The sequence below is a fragment of the Nannospalax galili genome, unplaced genomic scaffold (assembly GCF_000622305.1).
Source record: "Nannospalax galili isolate Female #2095 unplaced genomic scaffold, S.galili_v1.0 scaffold604, whole genome shotgun sequence".
NCBI lineage: Eukaryota > Metazoa > Chordata > Mammalia > Rodentia > Spalacidae > Nannospalax > Nannospalax galili.
This window is the reverse complement of record NW_008350472.1, coordinates 1,024,839-1,045,726: the sequence shown is the minus strand read 5'-3', so window position 1 is coordinate 1,045,726 and position 20,888 is coordinate 1,024,839. Positions and strand designations below refer to the sequence as shown.

General features: G+C 38.1%; 1 protein-coding gene across 2 annotated transcripts in view; it reads left to right on the top strand.

Annotated features, from left to right (window-relative positions):
- The window catches only part of Rgs7 (regulator of G protein signaling 7), a 228,618-nt gene that overhangs the window by 74,167 nt on the left and 133,563 nt on the right, over positions 1 to 20,888 (top strand). For both annotated transcript variants that reach the window (XM_008847790.1, XM_008847789.3), the window contains exon 2: positions 15,289 to 15,339. In XM_008847790.1, coding sequence (XP_008846012.1) covers positions 15,289 to 15,339 — 51 coding nt within the window. The remainder of the gene's footprint in view (positions 1 to 15,288; positions 15,340 to 20,888) is intronic.

Genomic DNA, 20,888 nt, shown 5'->3' with positions numbered 1-20,888 from the left:
AGGAGTAAAAGCATACATTCTTTTACTCATTTACACTGGCCTTAAATAAAAGAGGAAGGATAATAGGGAGCAGAGAAAGTTTGGGAATAGGAGGACAGTCTGCAAGGCGAGGTATTTGTTGCCTCAAGGTGAGTTAGGGTTAGCAGTGTGGAAAGTATGAACACAAGCAGGTAATGATAGCACTTGAGGGTTTATGTATCAGCAGTTTTACATCAAGGCTTTAAAGTTCTTTCTGGGATGTGCGTGCTTCTTTTTATTTCAGCCAATAGCTGTTAATCAATTAACTTCTCTTACCTCTTCCTCCTACAATCTTGTCTATGTAATTAAATTTAGGAGCTCTCCGAAGTTTTCTTTTATTAAGAGACTAGGGTTTGGAGTCAAACATACTTCCCAACAAATTCCTAGTTGGTGAAATAAGCAAGTTACTTAACTTTTTAAACTTCCCCTTGAACACAGTATGGTATGAAATAAAAAACACTTCCTTAATAGGGCTCTAATTTGGATTAGTGAAGTCTCGGGTATTAAAAGTCATGTAAGCAGTTCAGTGCTAGCTACTGTTGTTATCCTAGACCCCTGTTCTGCTTTTCAGTGTGCTGCCTAACCAGCACAACAGCACATGCAGTGGTCAAGAGGATAGAAGAAGCACGTGGTTATTCTTTTTCTCACTGGGTTTCACCCACTCCACCTGCTCGCTGCTTATTCCTCCCACCATTCCTCTCAGAGAGAAGACAGAGCATGCCCAAGCATTGGAAAGCAAGCTCGAGTTCTTATCTGGACACCAAGTGATTAGTGTTTACTTGGTCATGGAAGCTAATTGAGTGGGTGTCATAAGTAACAAAAATGGAATATTACCATGCCCATTAGGAGTGATTCCACTCAGATTTTCAATCACAAATTAAAAAATATTAGGTCTCAAGTTAGTTGCCTGCTCTCCTAATTACCTTTTGCCCTTATTCATTTAAAACTGTAGTTGAAGAACTAGAAGTGTCACTTGTGTTAAAAGGTGTTAGTTTCTGGGGAACATGAACAAACTTCTCCTAACCTCAGATAGGGCACCAATGACTGACCAAAGACATGATTCCTCCAGAGTCCAACTTGATGAACAGTGAGTTTATTGGGCTTACTTAAAAAGCATGGACGAGGGATTGCTCACAGGGGACTGAAAGGCAGCTGAATCACCAAGAAGTTCCCTCCAGCAGGGTGAAGATGGGAAAGCAACATTTCTAGGGCTCCCTGTGACTTCCAGGCAGCTTAGCCAGTTTGAAAGTCTCCTCCCCGCAACAGCTGCTGAGTGCTTGTATAACCTTAGGAAGGGGCCTAAATTTCGGCTTTCTGAGATTTATGTTTCGTTTACATCTTGAGACTTCTAAATCACCCTTCTTTCTCTTAGAAAGAATGCTTGAAATCCGAGGAAATTGCTACATATCACCACACATCCCGACTCAGTGAATACCTGTTCTCACTCTGAAACTCAATACGCTGTTTGTGTGACTCTCCATTCTTCTGACTTGCTGCACAGAATTCCACGATTGTGCACCAGTCAGGGATGAACTTGCTGGATAAAGGCTATATGTATGACATATGCTCAGGAGTAAAATGAAGGTATTAAGTCCAGGAAAGTCTCCAAATATTTTGAAAATAAATTACAGTCCTTGGAAAGAAAAGCAGTGAAAGAAAATTTGAAGTAACCACTTTTTGTTTATTTAGGAACAGAATGTTGTCTCTTTACGCCTCCCTGTACTGCCCCTCAGGGCCCCTCTGGCATGTATATTGAGAAACACTAAGACTAACATAGTAAACCCGCTTATCACAGGGTAATGAGGATTCCTAAACAGCTGCTGTCCTGTTGCAGAGAATAACTGAGTGCAAATTGCTCATTGTTACTGATAGACACAAAAACTAGAATTTTTTGGTTCTAGATATTGAAATTTGAGAAGGAAAAACAAGAAACAGTGCAGCTCTGTTGACAGCACTAATGGGAAGCTCTCCCAACACTGTGATTCTTGCTGTCAGCATTTCTAATTAAACCATAAACATTAACTGGATTACCCTTCCGTCTTCATTTCCCAACTGCAACGTAACAATTATATTGCTTGCTTCCTCCCTATTCACAGAAATGATCCAAAATTGCCTCTGTAGAAAAAAAAAAAACATTATAATCTGTGGGAAAAATAGTAAGTTCATGCAGTTGACTTGCACTTTCTCAAGTATATAACCTGAATCTTATTAAATGGCACAAAAAAGTAGAACCACTATTTTCTGTTTTTCTAAGTAAACTTAGAATTGTATGAAAAATTTTATCATTAAAATTTTGTCCAAACTGAAAGCTTGGTTCAATCCGACCTACTTAGCTTATGTATTTAGGGGGTTAGATGGTAGTCCCAACCTGAGAAAAAAAATATATATTTGTATGTTAATTCTCAGAACTGGTTCATGTGATCTTTTTGGGAAAAGGGTCTTGGAAGGTAGAATTAAGTTAAGGGTATCAGTGAAATCTTTTGGGTTCTATGAGTGGGCCACACATCTTAGAAGGAGAAATGTCTTCATAGGAGATAAGAGAGAACAAATACAAAAGCCCTGTGAAGACTGAGACAGAGACCAAAGTTACATGTTTGGAAGGAGTGCTGACAGTCACCAGAAGCTGAAGAGATAATATGGATCTTGGAAGAAGCCTGCTTGTGCCAAAACGTTCCTTTTAGATTCTGACCTTCAGAACTATGAGAAAACATGTTCAAATTTATTCCTTCCACCAAGTTTTGCCTATGAAGCTAATTAATGCAAGTTGTATTGAGTAGATAATAATGGCCCTGGAAAAAGGAATTTATCAGATTATTGTTTTGTATACATATGGCCTGGGAGACAGTAGTTGATACATTAGAAAATGAAATCCATTTAACTATAAAATGGTTATATTATGCATTTTTAAAACAAAGACTTGAACAAACTCAAATCGGCCTCTATAGAAGGCTTCATCTGGAGACAGCACAGCAAGAATTCTACCACATAAGATGCTAGACATCATTAACGGGTGGGAACACTTACAGAGAAACTCTGGAGGGTGACTGGAGTTGTAAAAGGTCAACATAGGCACAAGAAACTCCTGAGGGCATTATAGCTTCCTACATGAAGAGCTCCAGAGTACCATGGGTAGGCTCTGAAAAGATCCTTACTAGCTTGGCATGGAGGAGGGAAAAGAAACTGTCCCTAGATGTTTCTCTAAGCAAACTTAGTCTCCAGTGGGAAAGAAGTTTTCCATAGATCAATTATGAGACTTTATCCAAATGGGGTGTGAGGAGTTCTTCCATAGTTTATCTGAGGGGGAAAAAAGACAGAAGACAGGACCCCAAGGAAATAGGTTTGTAACAGAGAAACCAAATCAGAAAGTAGGGAAAGTAGGGAAAAAAATAAAACCTATCGTTTAGTAGAAAGTAGAGGAGGAAGGAACTAAAACATCTGTACAGGCGCTGTGTCAAGAAGGAATACCATGGGGCTGGCAAGATGGCTCAGCCATTAAGAGCACTGACTGCTCTTGCAGAGAACCTGGGTTTGAATCTCAGAGTCCATGCGTAACTTCAGTTCCAGGGGATCCGACGTGCTCTTCTGACTTCTGAGGGCATTGAATGACACGATGCACTTACGTACATGCAGGCAATATACACATACATATAAAATAAAAATAATAAATAAAAAAGGTGTACCATTAAATGAGCCTAAATCAGAAAAGTATAGTTTCTCCTTTATCCTGCTAGCCCACCACTCTAGAAAGCCTTCAGTGTAATAGCAAGTTGCGCAACCAAAAACCCTGCAAGTCACAGATGATTTTGCATAGTTGGACCAAAGTAGCATCGAATTAAGAAAAAAGACAAGTAAAACAAAAGAAACACCCCTTCATCTAGTAAATGGGAGATAAATGCTAAAGGCATCTGAAGTCTCAGTTACTTCTGTGCGTTAGTTTTCTTTCTCATTGCTATGACAAAAATACCTGAAACAAAAGCAACTTAAGGAAGTGAAGGATTTATTTTGACTCATGGTTTGAATTGATATGGTCCATCATGGTGGGGAAGGCATGGTGGCAGGAATGTGAGGTGACTGGTCACACTGCATTTTCAGTCAGGAAGCAGAGAGGTCAATGTTGGTGCTCAATGGGCTTTCTCCTTTCTTATTTAGTCTGAGATCTCACTTCATGGGATGGCACAGCTCACATTCAATGTGGATGTTCCCTTCTCAAATATACCCCTCTGGAAACACTTTCACAGACATACCAGAGAGATATATCTCTGAGGTGATTCCAAGGCCAGTGAATTTGACAATGAATATTAATCATAAAAATGTACTTCTTGTCAACCTGACATCCAAACACATCACTTTAAAAAATACCACGCCATCACTTAACTGTGGTTCCCTATAAAATAAAATCAAGTTACATACTTCCAATATACAACAGTAGAGAATAAATATTCCCACTCCCAAAGAGAGGAATTGGGACACAGTCAAGAAAGATCAGACCATAGCAAGAGTGGAACCTGGCACAACAAAACACTAAACCCTGCAGTTCCATATCTGGCATCTGGAGCTCATGTTGGAACCATTTCAGCTCTAGCCACCTTGGATAGCTCTGCCGTTCCAAAGCTCTTGGGTCAGCTCTATTCAATGTCTGAAGCTTTCCTCAGAGTCTATCCCAGAGTTCTGGCACACCCACCATCTTGAAGTTAGTTGGTAGCAACTTAGGCTGACACTTTCACAGGCCCTTTGGGCCTCTTTGTAGGAAATCTAGCCCTTTCGTGCTTATCCTTTATAGTTTTCTAGACTCTTGGTATAAGTCTCTATGACTATAACTCTTACATGTAAATCCAGCACCATATGAACAACACGCAAAGTTCTATGACCACCTTGAAATGCAGCCTGCCCTAATTCTGCCATAGCTATGGTGGCCTGTATGCATTCTAGTAGCTAAACTTGGGAAAATACTTCCCTATCCAATTGTTTTAAAGCAAGGAACCATGAATTCATGCCCAAATAGATTTGCTTTTCAAATGAATTTGTGTTTTCTAAAATTGGAGGCTTTGGTGAAGGTGTGGTATCTTGTCCCCAGACCTTCTTTCTTCCTGTCCCAGTGCAGAGTATAAGGTTTCTGTTTAATGGTGCCAATCTCTTTAAGAATTATAACTATATTCTTCACACCTTCCTTTTCTGCAGTTACAGGACCTTCATGCTCCTTTGCCCAACAAATCATGTATTTTTTCATATCTTTCTGCCCTCTCTCACTGTAGATCTGACTAGAGAGTATCAACCAGGTCTCAACCTTATTACATTGTCATGAAATTTCTTCCACTAAATAATTCAGTGAATTCCTTTTGAATTCTGGGAACAGGCAGAATAATATAGCCTGATTTTTTCATAAAACACAACATGAACGTCTTTTAGTACAGTTTGCAGTACATTGCTATTTTCCTCTGAAACTTCATGAGCTGAACCTCCATGCTCAGTGTTCAGTGTTCAAGGTCGTTCCAAATCTCACAACGTTTCTGTAGCTCACTTCTTTATTCCTTGTCTTGTTGTTATGAGTTTTCCTGTAATAGTTTTGCTGAAGAATTTAAATCTGATTTGATATGATATAAAGTTCAGCTCTTTGGCACACATACACACACACACACACACACACACACACACACACTCCATGTTTTCCTAGTCTGGCACAATGTGAGGTATTCTGCCAAATTCTAGAGGGATAGTTTTTAGGTAAGCATTTTCCTTGTAACCTATAAATTAAACTGTGGTTAATATCTAGTTATAGTCTGAACAGATGACATGGCTAAATTTCATACTTGGTTTTCAAATGTTATATCCATGTTCCTAGGGAAACTACCTTAGTGTAGTGCCATCCCTCAAACTTTGTATTAATTTGACTTGAAGAGGCAAATCAAAGATGGGAAATTAGAACAAGTCAATGTCTTCTGGTCTGGCTTGATACTTACTACAGCTATTTTTACACTGGCCACTGAAAGGGGCACAAAAATTCCTGTTTTGAAGGTTAAGTTGTGGAAGTGAATTTTCCCCAGTATTTTATTACTATGCTTTTAATTGTATTAATTTACATCAATTTACTTGATTTAATCTAAAATTTACATGTTGGTAAACCTTCTGGGGGAGCAAATTAAGCTCAAAGTATGTACTTTCATTATAAACGTCTATAAAATCAAGCTATTTGGTCTATGGTTAAACATTTATTATATTGGATTTTTTAAACTTATCCAAGTTATGGCTAAACAATTGGATATATTTTACTTCTTTAGCATTTAAAACTTTTGACAACTCTAACAATGCTTTATTGATTGGTTTCTGTATTATGTGCTGTCTTCTCAGTAGGATCAAAATAGTGAACTTGAGAAAATAGTCACTAAACATAATGGAACTTAAAACTTCAGGTAAAATGAAAGTGAAATTAATCAATAAGTTGGATGGCTTTTTTTCCTCATCTCCCAAAAGATTTGTTGAGAAGATCTTGGACTTTTGTGTGCAAACCTGAGGATCCAGCTGATATGGTTTTCCCAATCAACAAGGCCAGGAATTATTTATTTCTTCTTGAGGCCTTACATTGTTACTACCACTCACATGGAAACTTTAAATGAGAGTTATTCATGGTATGTTCTAGTTCCCTTCTGTGATAATAGGTATCTGAGTATTAAGATGCTTCCTGAGACATAATAAGTACTCAAAGAATAGTTATAAATGACTGACTGAATTGAGCTGTTTCCATGTTTAGGAAATGACTGTACAACTATGTGACTGACCCAGTAATTCTTACTACCTTAGCCATCCTGTGATATCACTGGGCCACAGCCAGCATGAGTGGAAAGTGATTTCCAAAGTTCAATTCTTGGTGATGGCAGTTAAAAGTGCTTGTTGCTCGGGCCACAGCCAGCATGAGTGGAAAGTGATTTCCAAAGTTCAATTCTTGGTCCACTTGCAGAGGACTGAAGTTTTAGTTCCCAGCATCCACATCAGGTGGCTCAAAACTACCTGTAACTCTAGCTCCAGGGGATCTCTCTTTCTCTCTCTCTCTCTCTCTCTCTCTCTCTCTCTCTCTCTTCTCAAGATACTTGTAGACAAATATCACAATACACATTAATGTTACTGATTTAAAATTTATGAGGTGCTGTGTGAACCACTCATGTTTAAAATTTGACCTACAAACAAAATTACATACAAATATCTATACATACTATGTTTTGTAGAAAATACTACCTGATTGTCACTAGAATCACCTTTTATATACCCAAGGCAGCAAGTGTAAAGGTGAAGTATGTGGGAATGGAGTTGGTTTGGGTTTACAGGGTAGGTATAGTTGGATTGTCTTCTCTGATTTTTAAAGCAAAACTTAAGAAATATAAAAGTGAAAGACTTTAAAGGAATAAAAGCATTTCACGAAGAGAAGGTGAAAATCGAGGCTTGGTAATGTGAATCCGACATCTGACAGCTCAGACCTCAGAGAAGCAGTGTTTTAAAGTCTGCTACCAAGACAGACTGCAGTTTCTCAAGTGAATGCCCAGCCACAGTGAGGTACCTTGAGGACATTTCCTCATAGCTCCTGCTTGTGGAAACTTTTCTGAGCAGGATTTAACAAGGCTAATTACACTCTCAAGCTGAAAGAGCTGGTCAGATGCCAATTCTCTGGAGTACTGTGACTTTGCTTTATCCCCTCTTGTCATTATGCCTTACTAAGAGGATATGAGAAAGTCAGTTTAATTATGTAGTGTGACACTGAGGGAAGGGATATAGGAAATGTCTCTGTTGTTCCATTTTTCAGAAACACCTTGACTCTCTTGATGAAGTCTTTTCCTCTAGCTGGGGGTGGAAGGTAAGAAGTATGCTTATCAACATGCATGTTCTGAACAGCATACAGGAGCCAGGGTATGGAGAGCAGTTCCCTTTCAGATCTGTAGTTTAGCTTGTTTAAAATTGACCATAACAGCACAATAAATATGGCCAATGTGCACATCGTTTTTCTGTGTCATATCACTGATCTGAATGTCCTTGTGAGTCTTTTTCCTTTTATTGACACAAGGACAGATAAAAGGCTATAAGAAGAAACATTTGAAATATGACTAATCTTGTGTATCTTGTGTAACTGAGCACTTCCTGGTTATTCTTTAACTTCCTGGTTACTTCCTATCACTTGGTTAAAGCTTCTTCTCAGGCTCACTTCCCTTCTGCTTTTCCTTTCACTTCATTGTTTTGCTTTGTTTTAAGAGATGATTTTGCAATGTAGTCCAGACTGGCCACAAATTGACCATCTTCTTCCCTCAGTCTCCCAATCCTATGTCTTTTTTTCCCGAGCACCGTTCTGGCATGGGGAGGTAGTTATTTGACATCATAGCTTTGTGGAATGAACCTTGGGCCTTTGGCAGGCTTGTGGCCCTTGCCTGGCTTACACTGAGTCATCACATCCTATGACCTTCTCTCTAGTCCAGCTCCATATATGATATTGAATTATCCATCAATGGTTGTAGACTGTGGTCTGTCTCCTAGTCATGGTCAATATAAGACCACTGTCATCCGTAGGTTCCCAGATTTCCAGTAGATTCATGTTCTCTCTCTCTCTCTCTCTCTCTCTCTCTTTCTCTCTCTCTCCCCCTCCCTGCAGTGTTGTGTTTTCTTTTTTTGACATGGGGTCTTGCTCTCTCTCTCTCTCTCTCTCTCTCTCTCTCTCTCTCTCTCCCCCTCCCTGCAGTGTTGTGTTTTCTTTTTTGACATGGGGTCTTGATATGCATCCCAGGATGACCTGGAACTCATGATCCTATCACTTTAGCTTCCTGAGAGCTGAGATCACAAGCCTGCCCCAGTAAACCTGGTTCACAAATTAACTCTTAATTTTCACCTGACTTCCATATCTACCACTCAAGAAACCTTTGGAGCTTTCTCAGTCTCTTCTACTTTTCTGAGTCCCTCCTGTAGCCCATGCCTAGGCTTCCACTGTCTCTTACTCCCTGGTCTCTTCACTGCCTTTCTTTGCTGTCTGTCATTTCATCAGGCCAGTCCCATTCCTGTGCAGGAAGGTTGTAGCACATATGTCCCTCAGCCTTTGTTTGATCTCTAAACCTGTCTGAGTTACTCTGGAAGGATGGATGACACTAGTCCCATAGGAGTTAACCAAGTACTTTTGGTAGAATATTGCATTACAGAAACTTGGTATATATTCCCTCAGTCCTTTTTAAAAGGCTTTTGTCTGTTTGAGGCCTAACAAAGTTTCCTTTTATTTTGCTAGTGCTGTGTATTCCATTTGGCTAAAATAAAATACATCCTAGCCCTGATTTGAGGCCAAAGCAATCTGTGTGTTCCTTACACAGGTTTATGAAAAACAATCTCACTGTGAAGATTTACCAGGCATTGGGCCACACTAACAGAGGGAAACTCAGCTGGGAAGGAAGATGGTGACATTTCTGATAAGATGATCAAGCCTTTGACAAAGCTCACACCTCCCCCATCAGAGGCAACCTAATCAGTTTCCCCTCTGAATTATGACATCCTAAATGCTGAGATTCCAAATAAGACCCAGGGACAGAATTGTTAGGGATCTGGTGCCTTACCTGAGAAAGATGTTAACTTGACAGTCACAGTACCACAGAGGGGTCAATCTTTTGAATGCTAGTTAGTGTGCCAATGCATTTCTAGAAGACAAGTCAAGCTTTTGATTTATGGGTTTTAGTTTAATTTGTGCCTCTTTTTCTCTAAGGAAGAGAGAAGAACAGAAATTCCTAAAATTCAGTTTAATTCTTGGTATGGGAGTTCAGCAGTTTCTCCTTTCTCTGTGCTGAATCTGAAGGAGAAAATCATCCCAGAGCAGGGTTCTTAATCCAGAGGCACATGAACTTAGAACCAAAAGCTTGTATTACTAAAGTTGGGGGCCTCTATGTTTAAAATCAGTAATGTTTAACATGAAATGAAAATTCATAGGCAATTCTCAATTCTTGACTCTGTGGTAAATTTATACCCAGGTTGTATATTGATGCCATTATCGGATTTTCATTCCAAGAACCAAAGGTGGTCACTGCACAGCAAAGTGTCCCTCAGATGCTTAAGCCAAGAATTCCAAGACCTCATTTTTCAAATGATTAATCATTTTCATTACATCATCATCATCATCATTGTTACTATCATCAGTGTTGATGTTGTTACCGTCTTTTGTCTACCACTCTTTACTCTCAAAATCCACCTCTTTTTAAAATATATTTTGATTTATTTATTTTTATTTTATGTGTGTGAATGTTATACGCCTGCATGTGTGTAAGTGCACCCAGGTAGTACAGTTTCTGAAGAGGACAGAGGAGGGCATCAGATCCCCTATAACTAGAGTTACAGACAGCCACAACTGGGTGCTGGGATTCTAACCCAGTCTTCTGTAGGGGTAGCCAGGGCTCTTAACCACTGAGCCACCTCTCCAATCCCCCTCAAAACCCATTGTTGATATAGATGTTCTCAAGACCAAGCAAGTACTTTATATAATGTTTTGCACCTCTCTCTGCTTATATTCTGTCACAGTTTTGTTAATTCTGTTCTTCTTGCATTATTCCCATTTCTCTATTATTCCTATCAGGAGTCTTCATTTGGGCTTTGGAATTTGTTTTCTTTTCTTGAAATATTCTGCCCCAAATATTTAGATAGTTTATCAAAGTGATTTTTCTTCATACTACTCAAATCTTACTTTTTCAAAAATCTTACCGTATCAACAATGTCTTACTTTCTTTCACAGCAATACTTAGCTCCTGATTGTCTTCTACCATCATCAAAAGATGGGAATCAAACATTTGGTTTATGGATGTCATCTCAGATCCTAGAATATAACTATCCTTCAAGCTTCAGTCAGAGGAAAGATAGAATAGGTATATAAATCTTACACAAAGTAGTTTTACCACAATACAAAGCATAGGTAATAAAGGGTACTATTGAATTATAATCAATAGTTCATTCCTCCAAGAAGAGATAACAAACATAAACCTATATGTGTCTACCAAGAGAGTGTCAAAATACATGAAGCCGAAATGGAGAGCACTGGAAAAGGAAGTACATCACTCCACTGTTACAGTTGGTGTCCTAGTTTGTTTCTCCATTGCTGTGACAAAACACTCTGACCAATACCAACTTGGGGAGGAAAGGGTTTATTTGTCTTACACCTCCCAGGTCACAGTTCATCAGGGAGCCCAAGGTAGGAACTCAGGGCAGGAACCTGGAGGCAGGAGCTGGAGCACAGGCCATGGAGGAATGCTGTTTACTGGCTTGCTCCCCTGGCCCCTGTGCAGCCTCCTTTCTTATGCATCACAGGCCCACCTTCCTGGGGGGGGGTACCACCCACAGTGGGCTGGGCCCTCCCACATCACTCAGTAATCAAAAATGTGCCCTCATGGACATGGACACAGGCCAACCCAAAGAAAGCAATTCCCCAGTTGAGGCTCCCTCAACCCAGGTGTGTCAAGTTAACACTAAAGCATCCAGAACAGTTGGAGACATTGGCATTCCTCTACCTGTCAGTGAGGGATCAGGGAAGATGTAAATGACCTCAACAGCACTATTAATAACCTCATTTAATTGGGTCTTCAGGGATATTCCAACCAGCAACAGTACAGGTCGGTTGTGTTTCTCCCAAGTTCACATTGACAATCCACTAAGACAACATTCTGGGCGATTAAGCACACCTTAACACATTCAAAAGAATAGAAATCGTAACAAATAATGTTTTCTGGCCACTGTGGAATCAAATTAGAAATTGTTCATGAAATCCAATGAAAAATCTACTGGAAACTAAAGAACACACTGAAAATAATTGTCACTGAAGAATTCCGTGGGAAAAAATGATCTGAATTAAAATAAAATATAACAAGGCAAAATTTTTGAAGCACTGTGAAAATAGCTCTGATAGTAATTTGCACGTGTATTTATATGTGTTTGTGTGTATTAGAGCAGTGAAAATTTTCAGATCAGAAAAATCTAAATTCCCCATTTAAAAACCTTTGAAAAAGAACAAAATAATCCTAAGACATTAAGAAGTAAAAAAAAATAAAAAAAGACCATGAAGCAACAAAACTAAAACCATAAAAATAATGAAATCAAATAAATAAAATGCTGATTATTTTTAAATCTCAGTTATATGGTTATGGTGGTGGGCATCTGTAATTCTATTAACCAGGAGGCTGAGGTAGGATTGCTATGACCTGATGCCGGTCAGGGCTACATAGCAAGACCCTGCCTCAAAAAGTAAACAAAAATTCCATAACCTTGACAAATATGTATGTAGGCTCATAAAAAATGCATCATGCTGGTCCTCTTCTCAAATAGTCCCTATTCTTCTTGCACATCATGTATCATGTACATGTTTACATACAGATCTGCACATAAGAGGAAGCATGTGATAGTTTGTCTTTCTTACCCCTCCCCACTCCCTTTAGGCCCCTTCCTGCTCCTATACAGTGATGTGTGTGCATGAGTGTGTGTGAGTGAGATGGTAGTTAATCTAGATTCCACATATGAAGAAAAATATGTTTGTCTTTCTGAGTCTGGCTATTTCATTTAGCATGATTACTTCTAGTTCTATCCATTTTCTTGTACCTTACATGATTTTATTCTTGTGGCTGAAATGAAACTCCAGTGTGCACAAATACCACACTTTTTCATATCTATTCATCTTCTGGGAGGCACCGAGGTTGTTTCTGTATCTCTTCTATTGTGAATAGTGGAGTAATAAACATGGATGTGCAAGTATCTCTGTGGTATGGTGATAAACTTCCTTTGGGCATAAGGGCCAGGAGACTGGTATAGCTCAATCATATAATAGTTATGATTTTAATTTTTTTGAATATGTACAATTTATTTAATAAATTAATGTCATTCGAAATACAGTGCCAGAACATAATGCAGTTGAGCATGCTAGTACTGTTTGTCATGAAGCACCCGTGCTCATGTTAAGTTGGGGCGCCCCACTGCTGCCAGTGGTTCCTGGGATTCATGTCAGAGTAGCATGAGTTCTCTGCTCTGCACAACAGTGCAGACAATTCCTGAACAGTTCACCTCCTAACCCGCCCAACACACACACACACACACACACACACACACACACACACACACACACACACATCAGATTAAAACACACACCTAACAGATTCTTATACACAGTCACTCTACAGTAATGCTTGTTATTAAACTAAGATATAATGACCTGGTTAATCCACTCTACATCTTTAAGATGGATAACTAATCAGCAGGAGGTGGTTATATGCATGAGCCAATGTTAATGTAATACAGAGAAGTGAAGACATTTACTAATCAAAGCTCCACATAGACCCACACGATGAGGGACTAGCAATTCCTATTGCAAGCCCAGCAACTTAAGTCCATCCCTGGTAAACAAACAGCTGACTGGACAACCTGTATTCTAGATAGACAAGTGTAGGTCAGTGGAAAGAGTACATGCACCTAATAGGTTAGACTGACCCTGCAGTCATAGCTCTCCCTGTGTAATACCAGACAGTTATGGAAGATCTTCCTCATGTATAGGATTTTTAATTTTTTGAAGAAGCTCCTGAAGAATTTCCACAGTAGATGCATTAGTCTACAGTCCCACCAGCAGTAAACAAGGATTCCACCTGCCCCACATCTTCCCATTTACCGCCATTTGTTTCCTTGATGATAGCCATTTTGACTTGTTTTATATGAAATCTCAAATTCTTTTAAATTTTCTCTTTCTTGGTGTCTAATGACATCAAACTTTTAAAGTATGTTTCTTGGCCATTTGTAAATCTTTTAAAGGAACTATCTGTTCAATTCACTTGCCCATTCATTGATTAATTTTAATTCTTTAGCTTTTCTAGATACCAATCTCTCTTGGATGTATAATTGGCAAAGATTTTTCTCCATTTTAATGAATGGGCTGTTGCTTTACTTTGATGAATGTTTCCTTTGCTATGTAGAAGCTTTTTAATTTCATGTAATCCCATTTGTCAATTATTGCAATTACTTCCTAAGCAATTAAAGTGTTATTCAGAATGTTCTTGCCAATCCCTATATCTCATAGTTTTTCTTCTAGGAGTTTCAGAATTTCTGGTCTTATATTAAAGTCTTTGGCTTTTAATCTACTTATTTATAAAGTGAGAGATATAGATCTGGTATCATTCCTCTACCTGTGGATTCCCAGTTTTCCAAATACCTTTTGTTGAAGAGGGTGTCTTTAAAAAATATTTTGTTTTTATTTAGTGAGTATAAGTGTATTGCCTGGGTGTGTGTAAGTGCACTTTGGTGGTGCAATGCCCACAAAGGTCAGAAGAATGCGTCAGACTCTCCTGGAACTAGAGTTACAGACAGTTGTTGGCTACCATACGGGTGTTGGGAATCAAACCCAGGCCTTCTGCAAGAGCAGCCAGGGCTCTTAACCATTGAGCCATCTCGTCTCTCCAGCCCCAAAGAGGGTATCCTTTCTCCAATGTATGTTTTGGGCACCTTTTTTGGAAATCAGGTGGCTGTAACTGGTCCTACATTCTTTTCCACTGGTCAGTGCATCTGTGTTGTACCAGTACCCCACTGTATTTGTAACCTTGGCTCTGTAGTGTAGTTGAAATAAAATCCTATATCTCCAGCATTGTACTTTCTGTTCAGGATTTCTCTGGCTGTTTGAGGTCTTTTGTGCTTTGATATGAATTTTAGGACTTGATTTTCTATTTTGTGAAGAATGATTTGCAGTGTTGATGAAGATTGTATTTAGCCTATAGGTTGGTGTTTATAATGTAACCATCTTCACAATATTAGTTCCTCCAGTCCATGACCTTGGAAGATATTCCAACTTCTAGGGATTTTTTTTTTCTGCTTCAGAGTTTTTATTGTAAAGGCCTTTCTTCTTAGGTTTATTCAAAGATATTTTTAAAAATTAATTTGCATTTGTATTTACCAATCACAGAAAGCAAACAAAATATACAAAAACAGATAAGGACAATGAAAATTGAGGAAGGGATCCTTCTGGAAAGTTTTGGTCACACCAGAGTAAGAATTGTGCCATAAACATGGCATTCAATAATCTCAATGAATTGTTTAAATCAATTGAAACAGTATATATGCATATATATATAATACATAATACTTTATAATTTACTGACTTGTACCTTGACTCATTGAAGCAATGTATTCACAATTGGCATTTTTGGTACTTTATTTGCGGAAGATCCTTCGGTGGTTATTGTAATAATTAGAACAGTTCTTACTAAACCAAAAGTTCACATCTACCTGTGTTTTTCTTTTTTCTTTTTCTAGGGTCAGACATTGTTCAATGGTTAATAAAGAACTTAACTATAGAAGATCCAGGTAAATGAATCATTTCTTTATTGCTAGATTTTTTTCTTTGTCATGTTGGTAAATGTATTTTCTCTGGGCTATTTAATATGATGAGCAAACAAATCTCACCTAAAAGTGTAATTAAACTTGAACCATACTTTTACCGTTTTCACAAAGTCAACATATATTCAAATAAAATTAATATATTTTTATATATTTTTTCACATACATAATTCTCTATTTCATATTATTTGGCTCTGGTTATCAGTGTTTTTTTAGAATAAATGATATATATTTATATGGCCATAAATAATTGTACACATGATTTATGGCATGATTTTGAAATTTTCTTTTACACTTTAAAGTAAATCTCATTAATTTATCATTTTGCCTAGCTATATTTTCATAATGAAGCTTGAAAACCATATGTTATTTGTAATTCTGATTTTTGGTCATGTCTACAAAGGGTGTTTGTGTGTGTGTGTGTGTGTGTGTATGTGTATGTGTATTTAATGTTCTTATTTAAATCAAGAACTCATTCACTCTGGTAATCATTATATCGAGTTCACACTGTAACACTAATTTCCAAAGTTTAGAAGCAACTTCTACCAGCTCATGTTTCTTGGAACAAATTCCTATATATACAAGACATTTAATGACTTTTAAAAAATGTAATGTAAAAGCTTCCACAGGTGGCAGTTTATACCATGGAATGCAAACAAGAGTTCCATTGCTTAGAGAAGACACTGAGAATCAGAAATTCATAGCTTGGGAGAAGCTGGGATTCCTGTGACAGTGAGGGACATGGTGGAGGACAGCAGACACACTAACATATACAGTACTCTATCCACTGATGAGCAAAATGTGGCATGTCTTTTGCTCCTGCTCTGAAAATTATCATCTCAGAATCATTTAAACTTAACAGTCCATGAAGATACAAGGTTTTTTCTTTTCCCTTATTTTGAGGGAAATCGTTTAATGAAACCACCCCATCAGAAGATATAGCTTGAATTTTATACATATCACCTGTATACCCCCCTACTCAGTTGATACATGAACATGAAAAATACCTGGCAGGTTCATCAGGATTAAATGTATTAACTGAAGGCAAACCAGTTATTTACCAGGATTCTGTTGTCACTAAGTGAAAAAGAAAATGTGATTATAAGGAAAGGAAATGCCAGGAGGCCAACCTTTCACCAAGTTCACATTTCAGCTTCAACCCAATGGTATTCTTAATTTGTGTAACTATTAGCAGTTCAGAATGATGATCCCAGTGCTAAAAACAGATTAACTGTCACTGAAAATAATGAACTACTGGTTTACAAATAACAATGATAATAATAATACAGACCAAAGCATTAAATAAATTCAAGAGTGTTTAAGTTAAAGCCTGAAGTTGTAATTCAGTAATACTTTGATAGTTTGTCTTTTAAAATTTTGGTACAGGATCTGAACCTGTAGCCCAGGCTGACCTGGAACTTATCATGTAGCCAGGCTTTTCTATGAAATTTATGACACACTAAAATTTTAATTTTTAATTGATTGGTTCATTTCTTTGAATGAACTGATTCACCCTTTATTGAGTACAAGTCTTTGTGCTGGGTTTTAAGAAAAGTAAGAAGCATCCATGCGTGTTCTGCATGGGTGGTATATACACAGACAGTGAATCTATCTGGTAACCATTCTGCTGGCAACTAAATGTCACTAATGATATGGTTGACTTTATGAAAGTTACTCTGATGGTCATGTTGATGGAGTTGTCTAGAAGGGAGACTATGTTGTTATTATAATGTCTGCTCTAATTTGAATTCCATCAATGCCCAGAAAATGTTTAAAACTAAAAGCGAACTCCATTACTGGTTCCTACCTTGTGCTATATCTGTTAGCTAAAAGGTTGTTTGAAGACCTTCATGGATAATTTGTAATCCTTGATGTTGAATGAAAGTTGTATGCCAAGTTAGAAAACAAGACTAACTCAGGACAGAGAAGCAGGTATTGATGGCCAATTTGGAGGAAAGATAGGTTAGTGCTCTTCAGGGCCTTATCCAAGACCAATGGGTCCACATCATTTTTACATTAGGATTGAAAATTTTCTTAACCAATGCCTAAATATCTTTTCATTTCTATTATGGCAATTCAGTATCATTAGACATTGGGTCACATTTTATTATTATTTTGAATTAAAACTACAACAACCTTTAGTTAGAATTTAAGATTATTTTAGTTACATTGACATGCACACGTTATCTACATATATACAATGCCTACATATGAGATTCTCCCAAAATGCTGATTTTCTTTTATACTTCAGTTGACTTTCATAATATCATTATAGGAAATATATCATAATACTATAGGAAAAAATTTATTTCTTTGTTGATGCATTCACTCTTTCATTCATTTAAGCAATATGTTATGAATTCTCACTAAGAGCTAAGCACTATGACTATAGGGAAAACTTTTTCTTCCTTGAATGGCTGACTGATTGACTGTCTTTGACTTCCTAGGCATTCTATCCTCCCTTTCTTAATCACTGGCCACTGGGTTGGTCTCAGTGTCCTGCAATGAGTCCCTACTCTTTGACCAATCTATAATATTGGACTGCCCAGGTTTCTGTGCTAGCTGCCTAGGTTTTAGTCATCAATGCACTGTTGCTAAGTGACATATGCCAAGGACTCTCAAACTTATAGCATCTATGGCATTCATGCTGAACCCTCGCTGATGTTCTGTACTGCCTCCTACCAATGAGATGCCTATTTTGGCCTTCGTGTTGAATGATGAACTCAATACAGTCAAAACTGAGCCCTGACTTTCTCTTGCTCCTGTGGTCTGTGTTCTCCAGTTCAGTCATACAGTTGAACCTTTGCTGGTGTATGCATTCACGAAGTGCTTGGTTCAATCCTTAGCACTAGAATTAAAAAAAAAAAAACTTATCACAGCATCCACTGTGATTTATAAACTCATGGGTTTAGTTGGCCCATTCAGTCCTTCCATACATTGGATCTTATCCCCACTAACAGAGCCCCTTCCTTTGTACTGACAGCTCTGCTCTGAGCAGGCTCAGTGTGAGAGAGTAGCAAGTGACCCCACCACACTCAGGAAATGTAAGCTGTGCTTCCCAAGATCTGCCCTATTTTTCCCATTTTACCTTCATTTGAAAGAAGGTAAGTTCGTCTACTTTCTTATCATTCTGGAGTCCAGGGCTCTCTGAAGCTGTCTATCCAAGGCTTTTGGCCTGGACAGTCCACGTAGTCCTTCCTACTTTACAATCTTTCTGGGTCCCCAGGTATCTATGCGGGAAACAAAGAACAAATACTCTCTTATCTTAGATATAATATTTGCTTATGTTCCTAATATTATTCTTTAATGTTAATTAGCTTTTGCTGTATGATAAACTATCTCAAAGTGTCAATGAAAATATACATTCCACCTAGGTCATGAATCTGTGAATATACTGGTCATCTCTAATGGTCTGGGTTGGCTTGCTTGCTTTCTGCTCTGCCCTATGAAACACTGTATCCAGCTGATTGCTTCATGGTCTCAATTTTTTGCGTCTATGCATCTGCTAGGCTCCTTGAGAGAGTTCTCATTCTCTTAGCCTGCAGCCTGCCAGCTCTGTCTTCTCATCACATTCTCTGAGTGCAAGCATACTGTGAGTTCTTGCTTGTGTCACATGTACTATTTTCTCATCCATGAAGACAAATCCCATAAGGTTCAAAGTCAATGTAGAGAGTATGATGTCAGGGTCCTGACACAGGTGTATATGACCAAATTGGGACCATGAATGCAAAAATCTACCTCTGTATTTCCTTGGCCTGTCAGTCCTGCCCTCTGAAATTAGTCCTACAAAGCTTTTAGTTAGGTTTGTAAAATCTCTCTTCCCCAAACTGTCCCAAACTTATTGGTGGATGCCAATTCCTTCCTGTCCCTCTGTTCATCTGTGATCTTTGCTTTCTTTCATTCTTACAAGTTTATGATGCCATGCTGACCAAAATGAGGAGTCCGAGCATGTAGGATTTGAAATGTGCCTCTCTGTGTTTCGAGGATCCAGGTGCACTATGGATTTCGTGTACCTTGAGTGGCACTGACTCGCTCTATCTTCTTCTATCTCAACATGATCCACCCCTGGGTTCTTGAGATTCTTAGCTTGGTGTTTGTGGGCTGTGTAGACAGAGAGTCCTGATGCACATATTACCTGATCACTGGCACTGATTGATTTCATGCCTCTACTTTTTTTCCATGCCAAAAAAAATGCTTTAATATGTACTTTGTAAAGCTTAATTGAGTCAACATGAAAGTGGGTCAAAATCTTGATTTTAATTTTATGCCATACAGGTTCTTTTTAATTTTTTTTTGCAAAGACATTTCATTGAATTGAATTCAGTTTTTAAAATATGTGTCATTTTCTACTTCCCTTCAGACAATCAATACCGTGGAATCTTCAGTTCTCATTGATTTTTTTGCCATAGACTTTAGAAGTATTGGCAATTGATACTACTCCATCTGTTTGTTTGTTACTTTGGTTAACTTTCTTAATTTCACATGTGTTGCTCAATACTCCAGGTGAACAAATATGAGGGCAGAAGGCACACATTTTCTCTAGCTATTGAATGATGTGTTGGAGTCAATTTATTTTCAATAATCACCTGATGTTTTTTAACAATGGGATTTGTGTGGATCATGTATCAGATATATCATAATCAATGATTCTGGTCTCCCGCTGCTAAGTAAAATGGGAAGAAAAATTAAGAAACATTAAGCTCATCAACTAACCTCAATGCTAAAAAACTAAAGATGGAAAATAAGATTAAGTATAAATATGAGCTAATCCAAGAAAAAAACTCAATTTTAGATAGCTACAAAACATCATGGGCCAGTAAGATGGCTCTGTGGGTAAAGGAAAAGATGGAAAATAAGATTAAGTATAAATATGAGCTAATCCAAGAAAAAAAAACTCAATTTTAGATAGCTACAAAACATTTTGGGCCAGTAAGATGGCTCTGTGGGTAAAGGATACTTGTCAAGTTTTTTGACCTGAATTCAGTCCCTGGGACCCACATGGTGGAAGGAGAGAGCTAATTCCTGAAGGTTGTCGCTGACCTCCACAGGCACATTGTGGCATGCATCCCACCCCCCAGCACACAAATAAATAAAAATTCACCTTTTAGAGAAATTACCTTTTATAAGGTATCAGTGAAAAAGTCGAGATGTAAGCTAGTCAACCAGATGTTTTCGTGCATTAGCAACATATGTGGTAACCAGATTGTCCATGAAAGAACTAAATCAGTTCATTGCATCTATCACTCACCCTCCAAAGCCAGCTGCATTCCTCTGAAGAAAGCACTCTAAGTTCTGTGAGCTCACTTAATAAAAGTCTATCATCAGTAGCCTCTGTATTCCTTAGATTTGGTTAGATTGCTGGTGATATCATACCCCTGAGGACCTGGGGACTTAACCAGAACTAGGAAAGAAGATAATGTCGCTCTTTTCCTTGATAATATTTTGGGCTTGCTAAATATTTTATGCTTTTCAAAACATTTTAAGTAGATTATTTCTTTCAGTTGTCACATCGATAT